We start from the raw sequence: 14,131 nt of genomic DNA on the forward strand, positions 1-14,131 counted from the left end.
AAATCTGGATTAAATACATACACAGACATATATATCTAGTCATAGTCATTTTTGCTGTATAAGCCCAACGTTTATCTGTTGTTGTGTACACCTAGCAGTAGCTGTTGGCTCAGTACATGTATCTTTAAAAGTTTTTTGAGGTAAAGAAAAAAATTAGCATATGGCGACCTTCAGAAATTTTATAATAACAGAAGAAAGTTGCCTCCAGCACTATGAGAAATGTGCAGTATAAACTTTCTCTGTAAACACTTTCCAAAAGCTCGTGCTCTTTCCTGTCTATTCCACACCCATCAGCAAACAGCCTTGCAAGGATGCACTTCCCTAGAACAGCTCCTGTTTTCATTATCACCTAGACACTTCTTAATCTCACCACTGTGAGGTTTTTTGTTGGATACATTAATTAAGTTTGAAAGAGGACGCTGAGGCCCTTTCACAGTGAGGCAACACTAACACTGTGTTTGTGTTAGATGTTTCAGGTTTTCTTGTGAAAACCATCAGCTTGAAGGAAAGGCTGGGATAGTCTCACCTTTGGTGAAATCTGCACTACCCAAACTTGTCTTGTAACTTACTTCTCCAGCTTCTCAAGAGCAATTCTGTTTCCTTTGACACAAAGCAAACTGCACCAAATTGACTGGCATTTTCAAAACAGCTTAATGAGAGAGGAAAGAGACCTCGAAACAAGAAAACACCTTGTAAGGTCTCCACCCTTGGCTGCTTTTTGCAACAGCAAGAGCTGAATACTGCAGTATCATCATCTTCCAGGAACAACAAAGTATGAACATTTCCACCTGGAGTGCAGCTGCAACTTATTTTTATTATTATTATTATTATTATTGCTAGGAACTGTTACTATTAGATCTTCCCTAATAAGGGTGTAGGAAAACAGTATTTTTTCCAATGAACAAATAAATACATATACTCCTTTCAACTTCTGAACTCTGAGACATGAGGTTAAGAATCTATCCAAAGAAAATGGCATGGATGTGTCTTGCTGAAATAACAGCTACAGTACCCTTTTAACTATTGACATTACACAAGAGTTTATAAAATCATTAATAAGATGACATTAATCAGCTCATTTAATCAGTGTTTCTACTTTGCATTGCAGAAGATTATCAATTAATTATCTCCTATATCTGTGAGCAGAAATACACACACATGAAAGTGAGCTGTTCCTTGAAGGTGAGAATTACCCCTGACATAACATGGATTGATGTAAATATTCCAACTATTTTCACAATGCCTGCAGCTTGACAGCTGGGTTGAAGAGAGCTCTAAGCAAACCTTTGTTTTGCATTCTAGTAGCAGGTTGTCTTGAAGTGACCTGGAGGAGATCAGAGGTTCATACAAATCTTATCAACAAGGTTTCTAAATATTCTAAGTGAATAAGTCTACAAAGCGAATGATGGGGCACCTTTTACTCTATAATAATTACTTTATGCAGGGCTCTAAGAAAAAAAACCAAATTAAGTCTCTTTTTTAGATCTAGACTATTTGATTTAAAAACTTCTGTATTTTATTGTCAGTGTAACAGCATGTATTTCAGCTATTCAATAGCCATTTAGATTTTTTAAATTTTAGATGACTCAAAGAATTATCACAGCTCTGTTGATAATGATTGGCTGTTCCTGCAGGTGACAGCTTGGGAATGAGGATTCCCAGTAGAACCAGCTTCTGTTCTCACTTCAGATTGATCTGGCAGATGACCTTGAAGGGTCAAAGAGATTGCAGAGCTCCTTCTAGAAATATCTATTTTTAAGTTAGGCACCTATGTCTCTTTAGTCACCTGCTTGACTTAGATCTTTAGATTTCCCTGAAAGGTGAGAGCACTTTGCTTCAAGTCCTTTGGTGTTCTGGAACTGCTACCTCTAAACAGCTGTCTCAAAGTCAAGCCACCACTTAAATCTACAATACCTGTCTAACAAGGCAGTAAAGCCTACATACATCTTTTTGACAGGACAGCAGAGTTCCCCTGCATACATCAAGTACCTCAGGGAAGAAAGACTAGTCTCCTGTTACAGCTTGGAACCTATTAAGAAATAACAGTACATCTAAGAAATACACACAGCAATTCTGAAATCATGAATGTTTTAATGCATGGCTTCCTTCAGGCTCACTGTAATTAGAGCTGAGCCTCTGCTATTCTTCAAGGAGTTCTGTTTCAGCTCCCCTTGCCTGCTTCTTAAAATTCAAAGAAAAAGAACCAGGACTAAAGGAAGAGGAAAGACAGTGAATCCTAATGTCCATGTAAAGACAACTGCTGTGCTCAAGTTTCCTATCCCCTGCTTGTATCCCCTCTAAGCTGTATCTACTCAGACAGGCATGGGAAGCCTTGAGCTCTGAGCCTCCAAGAGGTGCAGCACTTGGCTGACTGATGCACCCCACTTGGCAGAGACTCTCTCTACTGAGGTTCATGGCTCCTGTGCACTCAGCAGCACATTGCTGGATGTCTCAAGAGAAGAGTGGAGAAATGGGGCTCTTTGTACACCTGATTGTGTCCTCCTATGTCCCATTTTAAGCCACCCTTCTAAAAAAACCCAACCAGCCACAGTGACTCTGCCTGCCTTCCTCTAACAGCTGCAAAACAGCCTTAGCTGCAGCATCTTTCTGCCTGTGTTCCCTCAACAACAGCAACATTCACAGTAAGAATGAAAATAAGAGAACTGGAATAGAACAAAATTAGTCTGTCCCTGTGGAATTACTTTTTTTTGTGGGGTTTTGCTTCCGCTACAACTGTCATACAAGAAAATAATCCATCACTGACTGGGATGCTGTAGATGGTCCATATCTTGCTGCTGAGGGAAGAGCAGAACACCCCTTATCTTAACACAAGAACACCTGCCAAAGGGTGAATACTAAAGATGTACCTTTAGCTCTGGGCCACCCTACAGAATATAGGCTTGTGAATGTTTTGCTACACTGCTGCTGCACTCCTGCAATAATTCAGCTTCTCTAGCAGATTCTGGATGGCTGACAGTCAGTATCGGATTGCCACAGCACTGCAAAGTCTGTGCGCTGCAATGTATTCAGTCAGCACAGCAAGTCATTTATTTTCCCTTAACAAGATAACTGGTTGATTAATATACTTTACCCTGGGGTGCACAGCAGATTTATTTCCTTCTCAGATACATGCTGAACACAGGAATGAGGAGTAAACAAGGTTGTTTTCAGTTGTTATTTGCTGGAACAATTCCTGAACTTTTTATCCAAGATTTTTGCTAGCAAACTAATGTTGAAGTTAAGGGCAATTCTGACTAAGAACTTTTACAAAATATTTTACAAAATATTTTACAAAATATTTTTAGTCCAATGATACAAGGTATCCATGCTCAGGATTCTGAGTTCAGACCAAATATAATGTATTTGAATAAAACACTTTGGAAATCACTGTTTCTGTTTTGCTGATGCAGATTACAGATGACAGTGCTGTGTCTTAGGTTCTTACATGGCATCCTTGTATCTGAATGGTACTAAATCTTTATTGTACACATGCTGAAGAACTGCTTCCAGCCAGGGCAGTGATCCTCTACTGATTCTACAAGAGTTCTGGACACAAAGAGTTATTACATGAATTGCCAAAGTTCACTAAAACTCCTTGAAGACACAGGAATGAAACTCAGTCTCCCAGTCCCCCAGGACCACCATGCTGGTGGCTGTGTCAATACTCCTGCTCCTTGCTTTTCAGAAAGAGCAGGCCTGTACTACAGCAGGAGGTTACAAATGTGGAATAAAACTCACAATAAGCCACAGTGTACTTGTAGGCAACAACCTCTTCAGACATGCTAAACTTGGTGGACTTGGGAGTAGATGTATTGGAATGCAGGACACAAACTATGCTAATTATATAAATACTATCCTTCATCCACGAAGGATAGTATTTATGTAATTAAAACAATCTTGCATGATGAGGAGGGGTGACGTCTGATGACCCACTAGAGTTTTCTTTCAAGCTCAAACTCAAGTAAATAGATCAATTATTTTAAAAAACTTGTAAGACAGATTCAACATTCATGTATACATGCCACCTATAAACCCTAAGGGATTTTTACTCTGCCTGCAACTTCCTCAGCTTTGTAAATAACCTCTTAATATTTCTGACCAAAACATCATTAGATGAGCTAAAAATGGTGCAGATCTCCAGAAGTTATTTTCTCAAATAAACTTACACCTTGCTTCTGTCCAGAACCATTTATCGTGGGAAATATATTTGGTTTATGAGGGTGGGGTAGTTTCACAAAGAGTCAGTAAAAATTATCTCTTCCACTAAGAAAACTGTTCACCAGAAGTATTTTGTTTGTTCATTAGGTAATCTGCTTTGCTTCCCATTTCTCAATGCCAGAAATATTTGCACTATTTTTATTGGAAAATTATTTTCTCACCCTAAAGAGCAGCCAATTATCTCCACCTGATGACATTAAAGTGATCAGCATACTTCCTACCCATTTTTTTCAAAACCCTGTTTAAACAAACATACCAAAAAAAAGGCTATTTTTCTGGGAAGACTTTATTCTTTTCCACTTGAATTGCAACATATGTGGGAGGAGGGAAAGAATCTAAATGTCAGTGTGTTTTTAAGAGCAGTTTATCATGCTGTAAATTTCTATAGCGTAGAACATCTTCTAATTCTAGATGGACTGAGATTAGAAGGTCTAAAATAAACTAATGCACCAAGAAGTGTATTGGAAATATGTAGAAATACAAAATCAACTCCTTTCTGAAGAGAGCTAGGGCAAGAACTGAACATTCCTCAGATTTTTATTGAATTATTAAAGCTCACACAAAACTTTCAGGTAGATATGTAGACCCTCAAGAGACCTTCACATAGGTGACTCATAACTCTCATGTTTTTGAGATATGATTCCTTACTACATCATCACAGGATTGCATACGAGCCCTGGTAAATTGCACCAAGATTTAACAAAATTATCCTATAATTGGCTTAGTGTGAGTGGTTCTGCCCTACCCACAGAACCCTGCTGGCTACACAACCAATTTTTTAAAAATTAAATAATTAAATTAATTGGGAAGAAATTATCAGTGTTAGAACAAAAGACACTAGAGCTATTCTAATTGCATGGAAAAATCATCATGCCAGATATAGAACCACTGAAAGACATTAATCCTTCCATTTAAAACCAATATTAAATACAAAACATCTCCACTTGGAGTCAAAACTAAAATCCTCACTTAAAGTCCTAGTTTAGCAATGAACCTTTCAAACACAACAAAAGGAAAACAAAAGAATAGCACAAGAAGGAAAAAATCTAATAGTCCTAAAGGGTGACTTGATGCATTAGATACCTCCATATGTCACTTCATACTGCATTGGAGATTCCAGTTCAAATAAGTTTCAAGGTATTGGACTGAAATTATTTTGATGGCACTCATTCAGTAGACTGTTATGCATCATAATATTGAGCTGGTAATGAGATATTTTTTATCCATCACAAGTTAGAACTGGGTTGCAGCCAGAGTTCATGGGCACACATTTTTTCATTTGAAAAAAGAACAGAGCTTGTCTTTGGAGTCTAAATCAAGGCTATTCTTACTGTGTGCCTTTGACACATCCGCCTAATTCTGCATGACACTGGGGAAGTAAACTTTTTCTTTATGATTCATATCCAGCTGAAAGCCAAAAAGTAAATGTTAGGCCTGAGTCCTCACTGTATTTCCCATTTCTATATTTCAATGCAAATCCCTTGAAATTCCAGCCACCAACTTAGAACTAACCTCAAACCTCACACTCCTCCCAGTACTGTTTTCTCTCTCTGGTTTCCTTAAGGTACATAGCAACCCTTAAGTTTTTTATAAGGCCAGGAAAGCATTTTTCTGTCTTTCTCCCCCTCCCCCACCCTCCCAGAACCATTTGGTCAATGGATAAAAGTTTTGGCAGCTTAGGTTTCTCAGTCAGAATCATAGAACACCATGTTGAAAGTAAACCTCAGGATTCATATGGTCCAATCTTTCTTTCATTCCCATTTGCTTATATTGGTGACCATCTATGAGAGCAAACAGTAAATTTGCTGTCCCTTTAATGGGACCACTCATACAAGGGCTTTGGGATTAGATCTTAAATTGACACCTTTTAAATCTCTGAATCTTAGAATAGAAGGTTGTAAGGAGACCTCAAGGATCATCTGGTCCAGCCTTTCTCAGCAAAAGCACCACCTTGTAAAATGGCCCAATACCCTGGCCAATGATCTCAGGGGAATTACTGCCATGCCTTCCAAATGTTCTCATTGTTAACAACTTCCCTCTTGTGTCCGATCAGAATTCCACAGGAGTAACCTGCACCTATTACCCCATCTTTGCCATGTGATTCCTTGTAAAAAGAAAATCTCCACCTTCTATTTAACCACCCTTTAAATACTGGAACATGGTTATAAGGTTTCCCCTCAGCCTTGTTTTCTCAAAGCCAAACAAATCCAGTAGTTTCAGTCTTTCCTCCTATGGAAAGCTTCCCAATCCTTTCATTATCTTTGTAGCCCTCTTTTGGACCCACTCCAGCCTGTCCATCTTTTTCTATATACCAGGGACCAAAACTGAGCACAGTATTCTATGTGTGGCCTGACAAGTGCTGAATAGAGTGGAATAACCTCTGCTAGTGATGCCCTTGTTGACATAACCCAGCAGCCTGTGGCCCTTCTTTGCTGCAGCACCAGAATGTTCACCCATACTGAGTTTGCTGTCCCCACCAGGATGCCTGGGTCTCTTTCCAGAGAGCTGCTCCCCAGCCAGGTAGATCCCAGCCTGTCCTGCACTCCTGCATTGAATTTCCCAGCTGTAAGACCTTACACTTGTCCTTGCTGAACTTCACTCTTTTAAAGCATTGTTGCTATTTCAATTCTCCTAACAGTGGGCCAATATTTCTGTCTGTTTCTGCTTGTTTACATACCTGAAGAATGCTTTTTTGTGGTTTTTGACAAGTCTGGCCAATTTCACTTCAGTTAGTGGTGCAATTCCTTTGTGCTGAACTGTTTATGCCAGCTACTGCCTATGCAATTAGATGCAATTTTACTGGCAGGAAATTCTTCTGCCATTCAAAAGCTATATAAGCTAAATCAGAAAAGTGACTTTTTTGCTGGTAGAAATGGGGCTTTTAAGCATAAAAAAGGCCTAGAGCTCAATATACTTACCCTTTTAATTGAGAGCTGAGAGAACTGCTAGCTTGAGCTGCAAGATAGGGTATTAATCCAGTGCTTCCAGAGGAACTCAAATCCTCCAGGAAACAGATAGAAAAGCACCAAGTCTTACTACACTATAAAAAGCTAAAAAGAAAATTTCCCTTTTCATTTTGGATGGAAAATCCCTTCAAAAGGCTGACTTCATATATAAATGAAAAAGGAGCAGTAAAGAAAGGATTGCATTTTGGCAGTGGATTTTGCAGTTCACCTGTAAGTTTCAGTGCACACAAAGCACTATCCCAAGCTACCTCTGCTGAAATCTCTCTAAAGACAAGATGACAGAGGAACAATAATGGGCAAGTCAAAAGAGACTTTTAGGGATTCTACAGTCATTAGTTCCCTGAAGTGAATTGCATTTATTTTTTAAGAAAATAGACAATTCTGCCAAAAAATCCTCAGCTCCAACTCTGTACCCTACCTGTAACATGCAAAGAGTTTATACTCTCAAATCCAAGTAGAATCTACACTCGGCACTAAAAAAAAAAATAAATGCCAAATTTGAGAGGGCAAAACAAATCTCAGCCATTTTGAAGATGCAAAGTTAACATCTAAGATAAAACTTATCTGGGCCTTAATAATACCAAAATAAAGGTAGGGGATAGGAGAGTATTCTCTCACTTTTCCTAGCAGGTTGTCTGATGAGGAAATCTGTTACTCAGCATTTGAGCACACATTTCTCTTATGTGGAAGCTACTTGAGCACTGAGAGGAGTGAAAAACTTAGCAGCAGCATACCTCATGAAACTCCCAAGCTAGGGAAAGAGGTGATTTTCAGAAGGACTAGGCTCCCATAAAGTGGGCTGAAGAAAACCTCATGAGATTTAAAAAAAAAAACACATTAAAAAATTATATAATGAATGGGGGGAAATGCATAACAAATACAGGGAAGCAAATCCCCAAGCTCCTTCATTTCTTGAGAGAAAACTTTGTTTTCAATAGCTGCCAACCTGCATAAACCCACACGGTAACACACTGTTCTAAAGCAGATTTCTTTATGAAACTATAGTACCAGCTCTGAGAAATAAAGATGGTTATGTATATGTTCAGACACTATAGCAACGAGCACCTCAAACTGGATAGAACAGCTCTACTACCAACTTAGCACAAATAAAATAAAACATCTGCCTATTTTGAGTGTTTCGCTACTGAATTGAGTCATGTCTCTAATATATTCATTCACACACCAGAAAAAGAATGGAAATTATTTTATACCCTTTTTACTTGATGTGAGGCATGCAAAAGCTAAGTAGCCTGCCAAGGTCACAGAGAAAGTCTCTCGCTCTCCCCTCCCTGTATCTCACAATACCTGAAATGGAACAGGGCTGGAGACAGCAGCATCCCTTCAATTCCTCCTACTCTCTGTCACTGGGACAGTCAGTTCTCTGGAGGGACTGAAACTTAGCTCAAAACTTGGCTCATGCAAGGACATGTGGGTGCTATCTGGCTGTAATCTCTGAGTCAGATATATGAGCTAATCATGCCTTTTGCCCTTGCACTCTTTGAACTGTGAGCTCAAGAACAGCCAGCACAGTATCACATCCTGACTGCCCAATCCTGGGCTTTCCTTGCTGACAACTTCAAACAACACATATGTTCAGAAAAACAATGCTTTCACTACTACATGCACGTATTAGGACATAACTAAGACATTTGCCTTTGCCTCCCTGAACAAATAATCTAGATTGCACATTCTTTTACATTTACATTTTACATTTATGAACAATCTTCTGAGATGACTGACAAAAGAGGTAACCGACATATAATGTGAATCTTTATGCTGTTATCCATTCCAAGAGACGCAGCTGAATAAAATTCTGCTCAGTCAGACATAAAATCAAATTAGAGGAGTTCGCTCTGAAGAGAAAGAACTAAATTTGAAACAAATAAAGCAGTGCATAATTCACTTTTAATGGGATAAGTTTCTAAAACCACACTAATCATAATCCTAACAAGGTAATACGTACCACTGTGAGTTTACCACATCACTGCTCAGTACACAGCAGAGCTTCAGTCACATGAGGGATTTGCCCCACATGCAAAGTGACCAACTGTATTTTGCAGTGCAGAGTACTCCTGTTTATTAAAAATTATTCCTTGTGGCCTTACAACACATCATTCATCCCACATGTGTTCACAAAGACCTTCACCAACCCGTGAGATCTCCTGGACAACACACAAGGCATTGCTCCACAAAGCCCTGCAATATTACTCAACACTTTAGAAAAGAACCAAAAACTGCTCTTGATTGCACAAATTCAGAAGGAAGGTAACAACTCAGACAAGGAAAACTGGCTATCCCTGAAATAACATTTCCTATGTTTGGAAAAAATGCCATTGGATTTTTATTGACCATAAGTATTCAAGACCTTGGGTTTGGATCTGATTTTTAAAACAGCATTTTTCATCAGCACAGCAGCCCACAACTGTGAGAATGCCTGAATTAAAAGAGAAAGTATGACCACTTGCTTTGCAGCTACTCTTCAAAGTAGCATCCCAGGATGACCATATTTATTTGGTATATAAGAACTGATACCTTATAACCCAAGATGCCGTGGTGACAGGGCACAGAAAAATCAGAAACAAGAAAAGACTTCGGTCATTTCTCTAAAAGAGGAAATCTTTTTACACCTTTATTAAAATGTTCAACTCTGAAAAGCTGTTCTAGTAAAACCCAAAATTCAGCATGCTGCAGATTCTCTATCTCTCAGTATCTGTCTGATTCAAAAAATGTGCCCTGATGACTGGTTAAGAGAGATTAAGATGAATTTTTGCATGAGATTTTAGAGTCAAGCTGGGTTTTTCTCGTATTATCAGCAATCTAAATTTTCTGACTGAAACACAGCAAATCACTCTTTAATCACATAGCATGGATTCTAGCTTGCTTCTACATCTGCCTCAGTTTTAAAGAAATGACAGGTTAGAAACAATGAAAAAGCTAATAAAAAGGATATGATCAAATGCACATCAGAAGCAGGTAAAGTAAGCAGATGCTTTTCTACATGAATCTGCATACTGTGATCCTTACTTAGTGAAAATTTTCATTTCTATATCCAGCTGAAACCTTGTTCCCTGCACTTTTATTTAAAAGACCATTTACCAATAAGTAAAAAAAAGAAGACAGCGCATATGATACAAATGGAATTATTTTTCCCTTATAAAAACATTACAGCTTTGTATCAGTATCCAGCAGGGTGAATACCCTACAAATCAAACTGCAGGTTGCTGAGACTGGGCTCAACCATTTCCTCACATGGGTTATTTCTAAACTCCAAAGCTATTTTTAATACTCAGTACTCAACACACAAGGTTTTTTGTACTCTATTTTATTAACACACTTTGATGTGAGGGAATTTGTGCTACACAATATGCACATTAGACACAGATACAAGCTTCACCTTAAACAAATATCCTATTTGCTAGCATGATGGCCACACACACGAAACAAGATTACGTATGGCAAGCAAGAGATTAAGACAATTTTAAAGCTGATACACCCAGTGGCTATGCCCTTGGTACAGGGCAGGATGTGAATGAAGATGACTGGGAGTGAGGAATGCAAGCAAACGTAACACAGGGATAGCAGTGGTTCTCTGACGTAGTAAGTTTGTATCCCTCAGTCTGCAGGCTCCAGCTCTGAGTATGGGGGATGTTCTGCCAAGTAGGCACAGGCCAGGCATCAGCAATTCCCCCACCCCTGCAAATGAGCAGTGACTGCACTGAGCTGAGCTGACTTCAGGAGAGACCCATATTAAAAAGATGCTGAATGCCTTTAAGCATGAAGGGTTTACCAGGATTTAAAAAAAAAAAAAAAGAAAGAAAAAAGAGAGAAGAACTCTCTCAACATAAAAATTATATTGAGGGAACAAAATTAAAAATTCCTAAAATTGTAAAATTGGAGCTAAATTACTGCTATTTCCCATAATTCTAAAGTTCAGTCAGGATCAAATCCTACACTACCTTTCAAATACTTCACTTCAAATACACTTCAAATATTTCAAACTGCCCAGAAGGTGGTCTTGTGAAGCCACCCTTCTGGTGTGTGAAACTCCAGAAAGCTGATGGTATTGTTCTGTTTATTTCCTTCTGCTTGAAGTTCCTTTGGCTCGCTCCTTCACCACAGCAGTTTGGAATTTGGTAACATCAGTTTAGTAAGTTATTAGCAAGGGTTTTTTATTGGTGAGTATCAGGGTATGATTTTACAGAAGAGATGCTACCATCATACCAAGGACATCCAGTCCAAAGAATAATGAAATGCCTTGTACCAGGTTATCCAGACACTCAGCATAAGCAGCTCTGCTAGTACCCTTTAATTTGTGATAATTGTGCCAGCAAGCTAATCAGTAGCGCTTAGAGCCCCTCAAGGGAATGAGCTGGGGGTTGTCCTCCATCTCTGGTTACCTCCTCATACCCACACCCTGCTATGAAAGAGCCCTATTTCAGTCATGGTGGAGAACTCAAAACCCTGGAAAAACAGAAAAGAGCTCAGAAACATTGATGTTAAATCCCTGAACAGAATGTGGAGCACAGTATTTTTGGCCTTCACTATTATTTCTCCAAGGAAAACCTTGATTTCAGCATTGTTACACAGGAAATTGGTGCCTGAATTAAGAACACAAAGGAACTCATTAGCAATTCTAGCTATAATAATTAGATTTTATATAGCCAAACCCTGTCTTAAATCTAGAAGAATAATAAAAACATCATAGAGTTGCCATAGAAGGACCATTGCAGAGACAGAAAGATTATACCAATGGCTAGTACAGTAATGTAAGCTCAAATACCTACTATTTCAAAGATTTTCTTGTGCAGGCAACTTAATACCTCTATATCTCAGTTCTTCAGCTGAAAATAATAGCAAAATGGGAGCATACTAAGGATAAGGCCAGATATGCAATAGAGACTATCTGAAATCTAACAGAATTTGTTTTGTGCATGGGTAAAGCACAGTAAATTTGGAGCTATTTTTGCTACATTTTAAGCTAACTATTTCACTGACAGCATTTTAGTGCTATGCAACAAAGATCACATTTTTCCAAGCAGAGGAATAATACACCATAAATTACATTCAAATGATATTTCAGATCAATGTTTTCCCATGAAACAAATAGAGAGAAACTCTGTTTTGATAAGATCTGCTGAGCTTCTTCTCAAGACAGAGGGAGATTCAGGTCACATTTTACTCTCCAGTGAGTGATACCCAACACAGATATACAAGACTATTAGGGTATTTAAGATGTTAAAATCACACCTAGAGCTGGTAATCTATAGCTAGCCCTACAGTCACCAGAGAGACCAGATTAACACCTCTGGTTAAAGCCAGGACTCTCTGAAGTCCTCCTCTGTTATATTTGATAAAAATGTTTGCACTATAGAAATACAGTCTTTCCTTCATTCTACAGCATAAATTTTACTGTTATCACTGGGGTTAAGGGACATCTGATAGAGTTCAAAAAAAGACAAGCTATCAGAAAATTTTATTTTTTTTGCAAAGTTCAGCACAAAAACCTTGAAATCAAACATGCCCCAGCCAGCAGTATATCTAAATCACACAAACTCTTTAGGATTCCTCCTGCCAAAAGCCAAGCTAAGCACAAATGGAATCAATCAGGAATTTTCCTTCATATTCTGTTTAAAACAACACAGAAAAACTTTTCAAATAGTCTAAGTCTGACCTGAAGACTAATCTCTGACATGAATAAACTAAAGCCAACATTTAATTGTATTTTCCAGAGCTGACCAGGTATCAGTAACCAGAATATAAAAATCAATTAATCTGATGCTGTTTGTTCTCTTCCAGTGAGTCAGTGCTGCCATCTAAAGCTACCTAAAGGGCATGCAAAAGAAATCCAAAGTCTGCATCTAAGTAACATTCAGGAAGCACATGTCAGTAGACTAAGTCAAATATATTAATGAGATGCAACAAAATAATGATGCTGCAGTACCTGAAGGAGAAATTCTTTCTCTATCACTTCACTTGTCTTGCTGATAAGTCGCTTCTGTAGTCTCTGAACTTTCAGAATCAGCTCATAGGTAGAGGGGTCACTGGCCTAGGAAAGAGCAAAGGAGTCTCAAAAATTATACATGATAACTTATTGTTTCTTTTTTGCACATGAAAACCATAATATCTCAGTGTTCAAAAGTAACAACTGCAAAAGGGGGGCTAGGGGAAGATGCATTCAGCTATTTTTTTAAAAATTGCATGTACACAAGCAGTCCTGGAACTTAATATATCTATTTTAGCAGCAACTGGAACTGTCCACTGACAAATTAAGAGCAGTGCAAGTATCTCCTGCTGTTCAAGAACTTCAAACATTGCCAACTTAGTTTTTAAGGAGAAGATTTTTCTATTGAACAAAGTACTCACTGCAATTTAGTCTTGAAGCAGGTGGAGAATTTAGGAGGAATTGGCGGGTACTCTGATGAATTATTATGGGGTTCTAAAGTGTCCATACATGTGAGATCCCATTCTTCAATGGAGTTAAATGCTTAAAATGGTGACAGAATGTTTGCACTGTACTGTTGCCTTCTACCTACACAGCCCATAAGAACAGGAGCTAGTAGATGTCTGTCTCTCCATCCCTTCCTTTTTATTCTTTTGGCATAGATTGAATCTGGAGAAAGCTCTAAGGAGCAAAGAAATAATTCCTCCTCCTTCTGAGGAGAAGCCAGTACAGCTTACTTTCCCAGTACTTTATGTCTTCTTGTTGGATCTTTCAGTGAAGGGCAAACTCTGCCTGCAACTTTTCCTCACTCAGGGTCTCATATCAGCTCTCTCCCATCTGGTTTTTCCCCTCTCATGGGGTGCCTCACAAGGATTAAACTCACACTGCAGTAAAGGCTCCAATATAGTCCTGCTCTCTTATATTCACTTGAGCTTATAAGGAACTCGGTATCTCATTGTTCTTAATCTTTTGTCTGATTTTATCTAAATTGACTAATCAATTCAAG

The 14,131-nt window shown here is 38.5% G+C and overlaps 1 protein-coding gene across 1 annotated transcript in view; it reads right to left on the bottom strand.

Annotated features, from left to right (window-relative positions):
- Nucleotides 1-14,131, bottom strand: part of CFAP58 (cilia and flagella associated protein 58) — a 57,786-nt gene that overhangs the window by 11,123 nt on the left and 32,532 nt on the right. The window contains exon 15 of the mRNA XM_077182902.1: nt 13,126-13,230. Coding sequence (XP_077039017.1) covers nt 13,126-13,230 — 105 coding nt within the window. The remainder of the gene's footprint in view (nt 1-13,125; nt 13,231-14,131) is intronic.

Source organism: Agelaius phoeniceus, chromosome 9, assembly GCF_051311805.1.
Source record: "Agelaius phoeniceus isolate bAgePho1 chromosome 9, bAgePho1.hap1, whole genome shotgun sequence".
In the NCBI taxonomy this organism is placed as follows: domain Eukaryota; kingdom Metazoa; phylum Chordata; class Aves; order Passeriformes; family Icteridae; genus Agelaius; species Agelaius phoeniceus.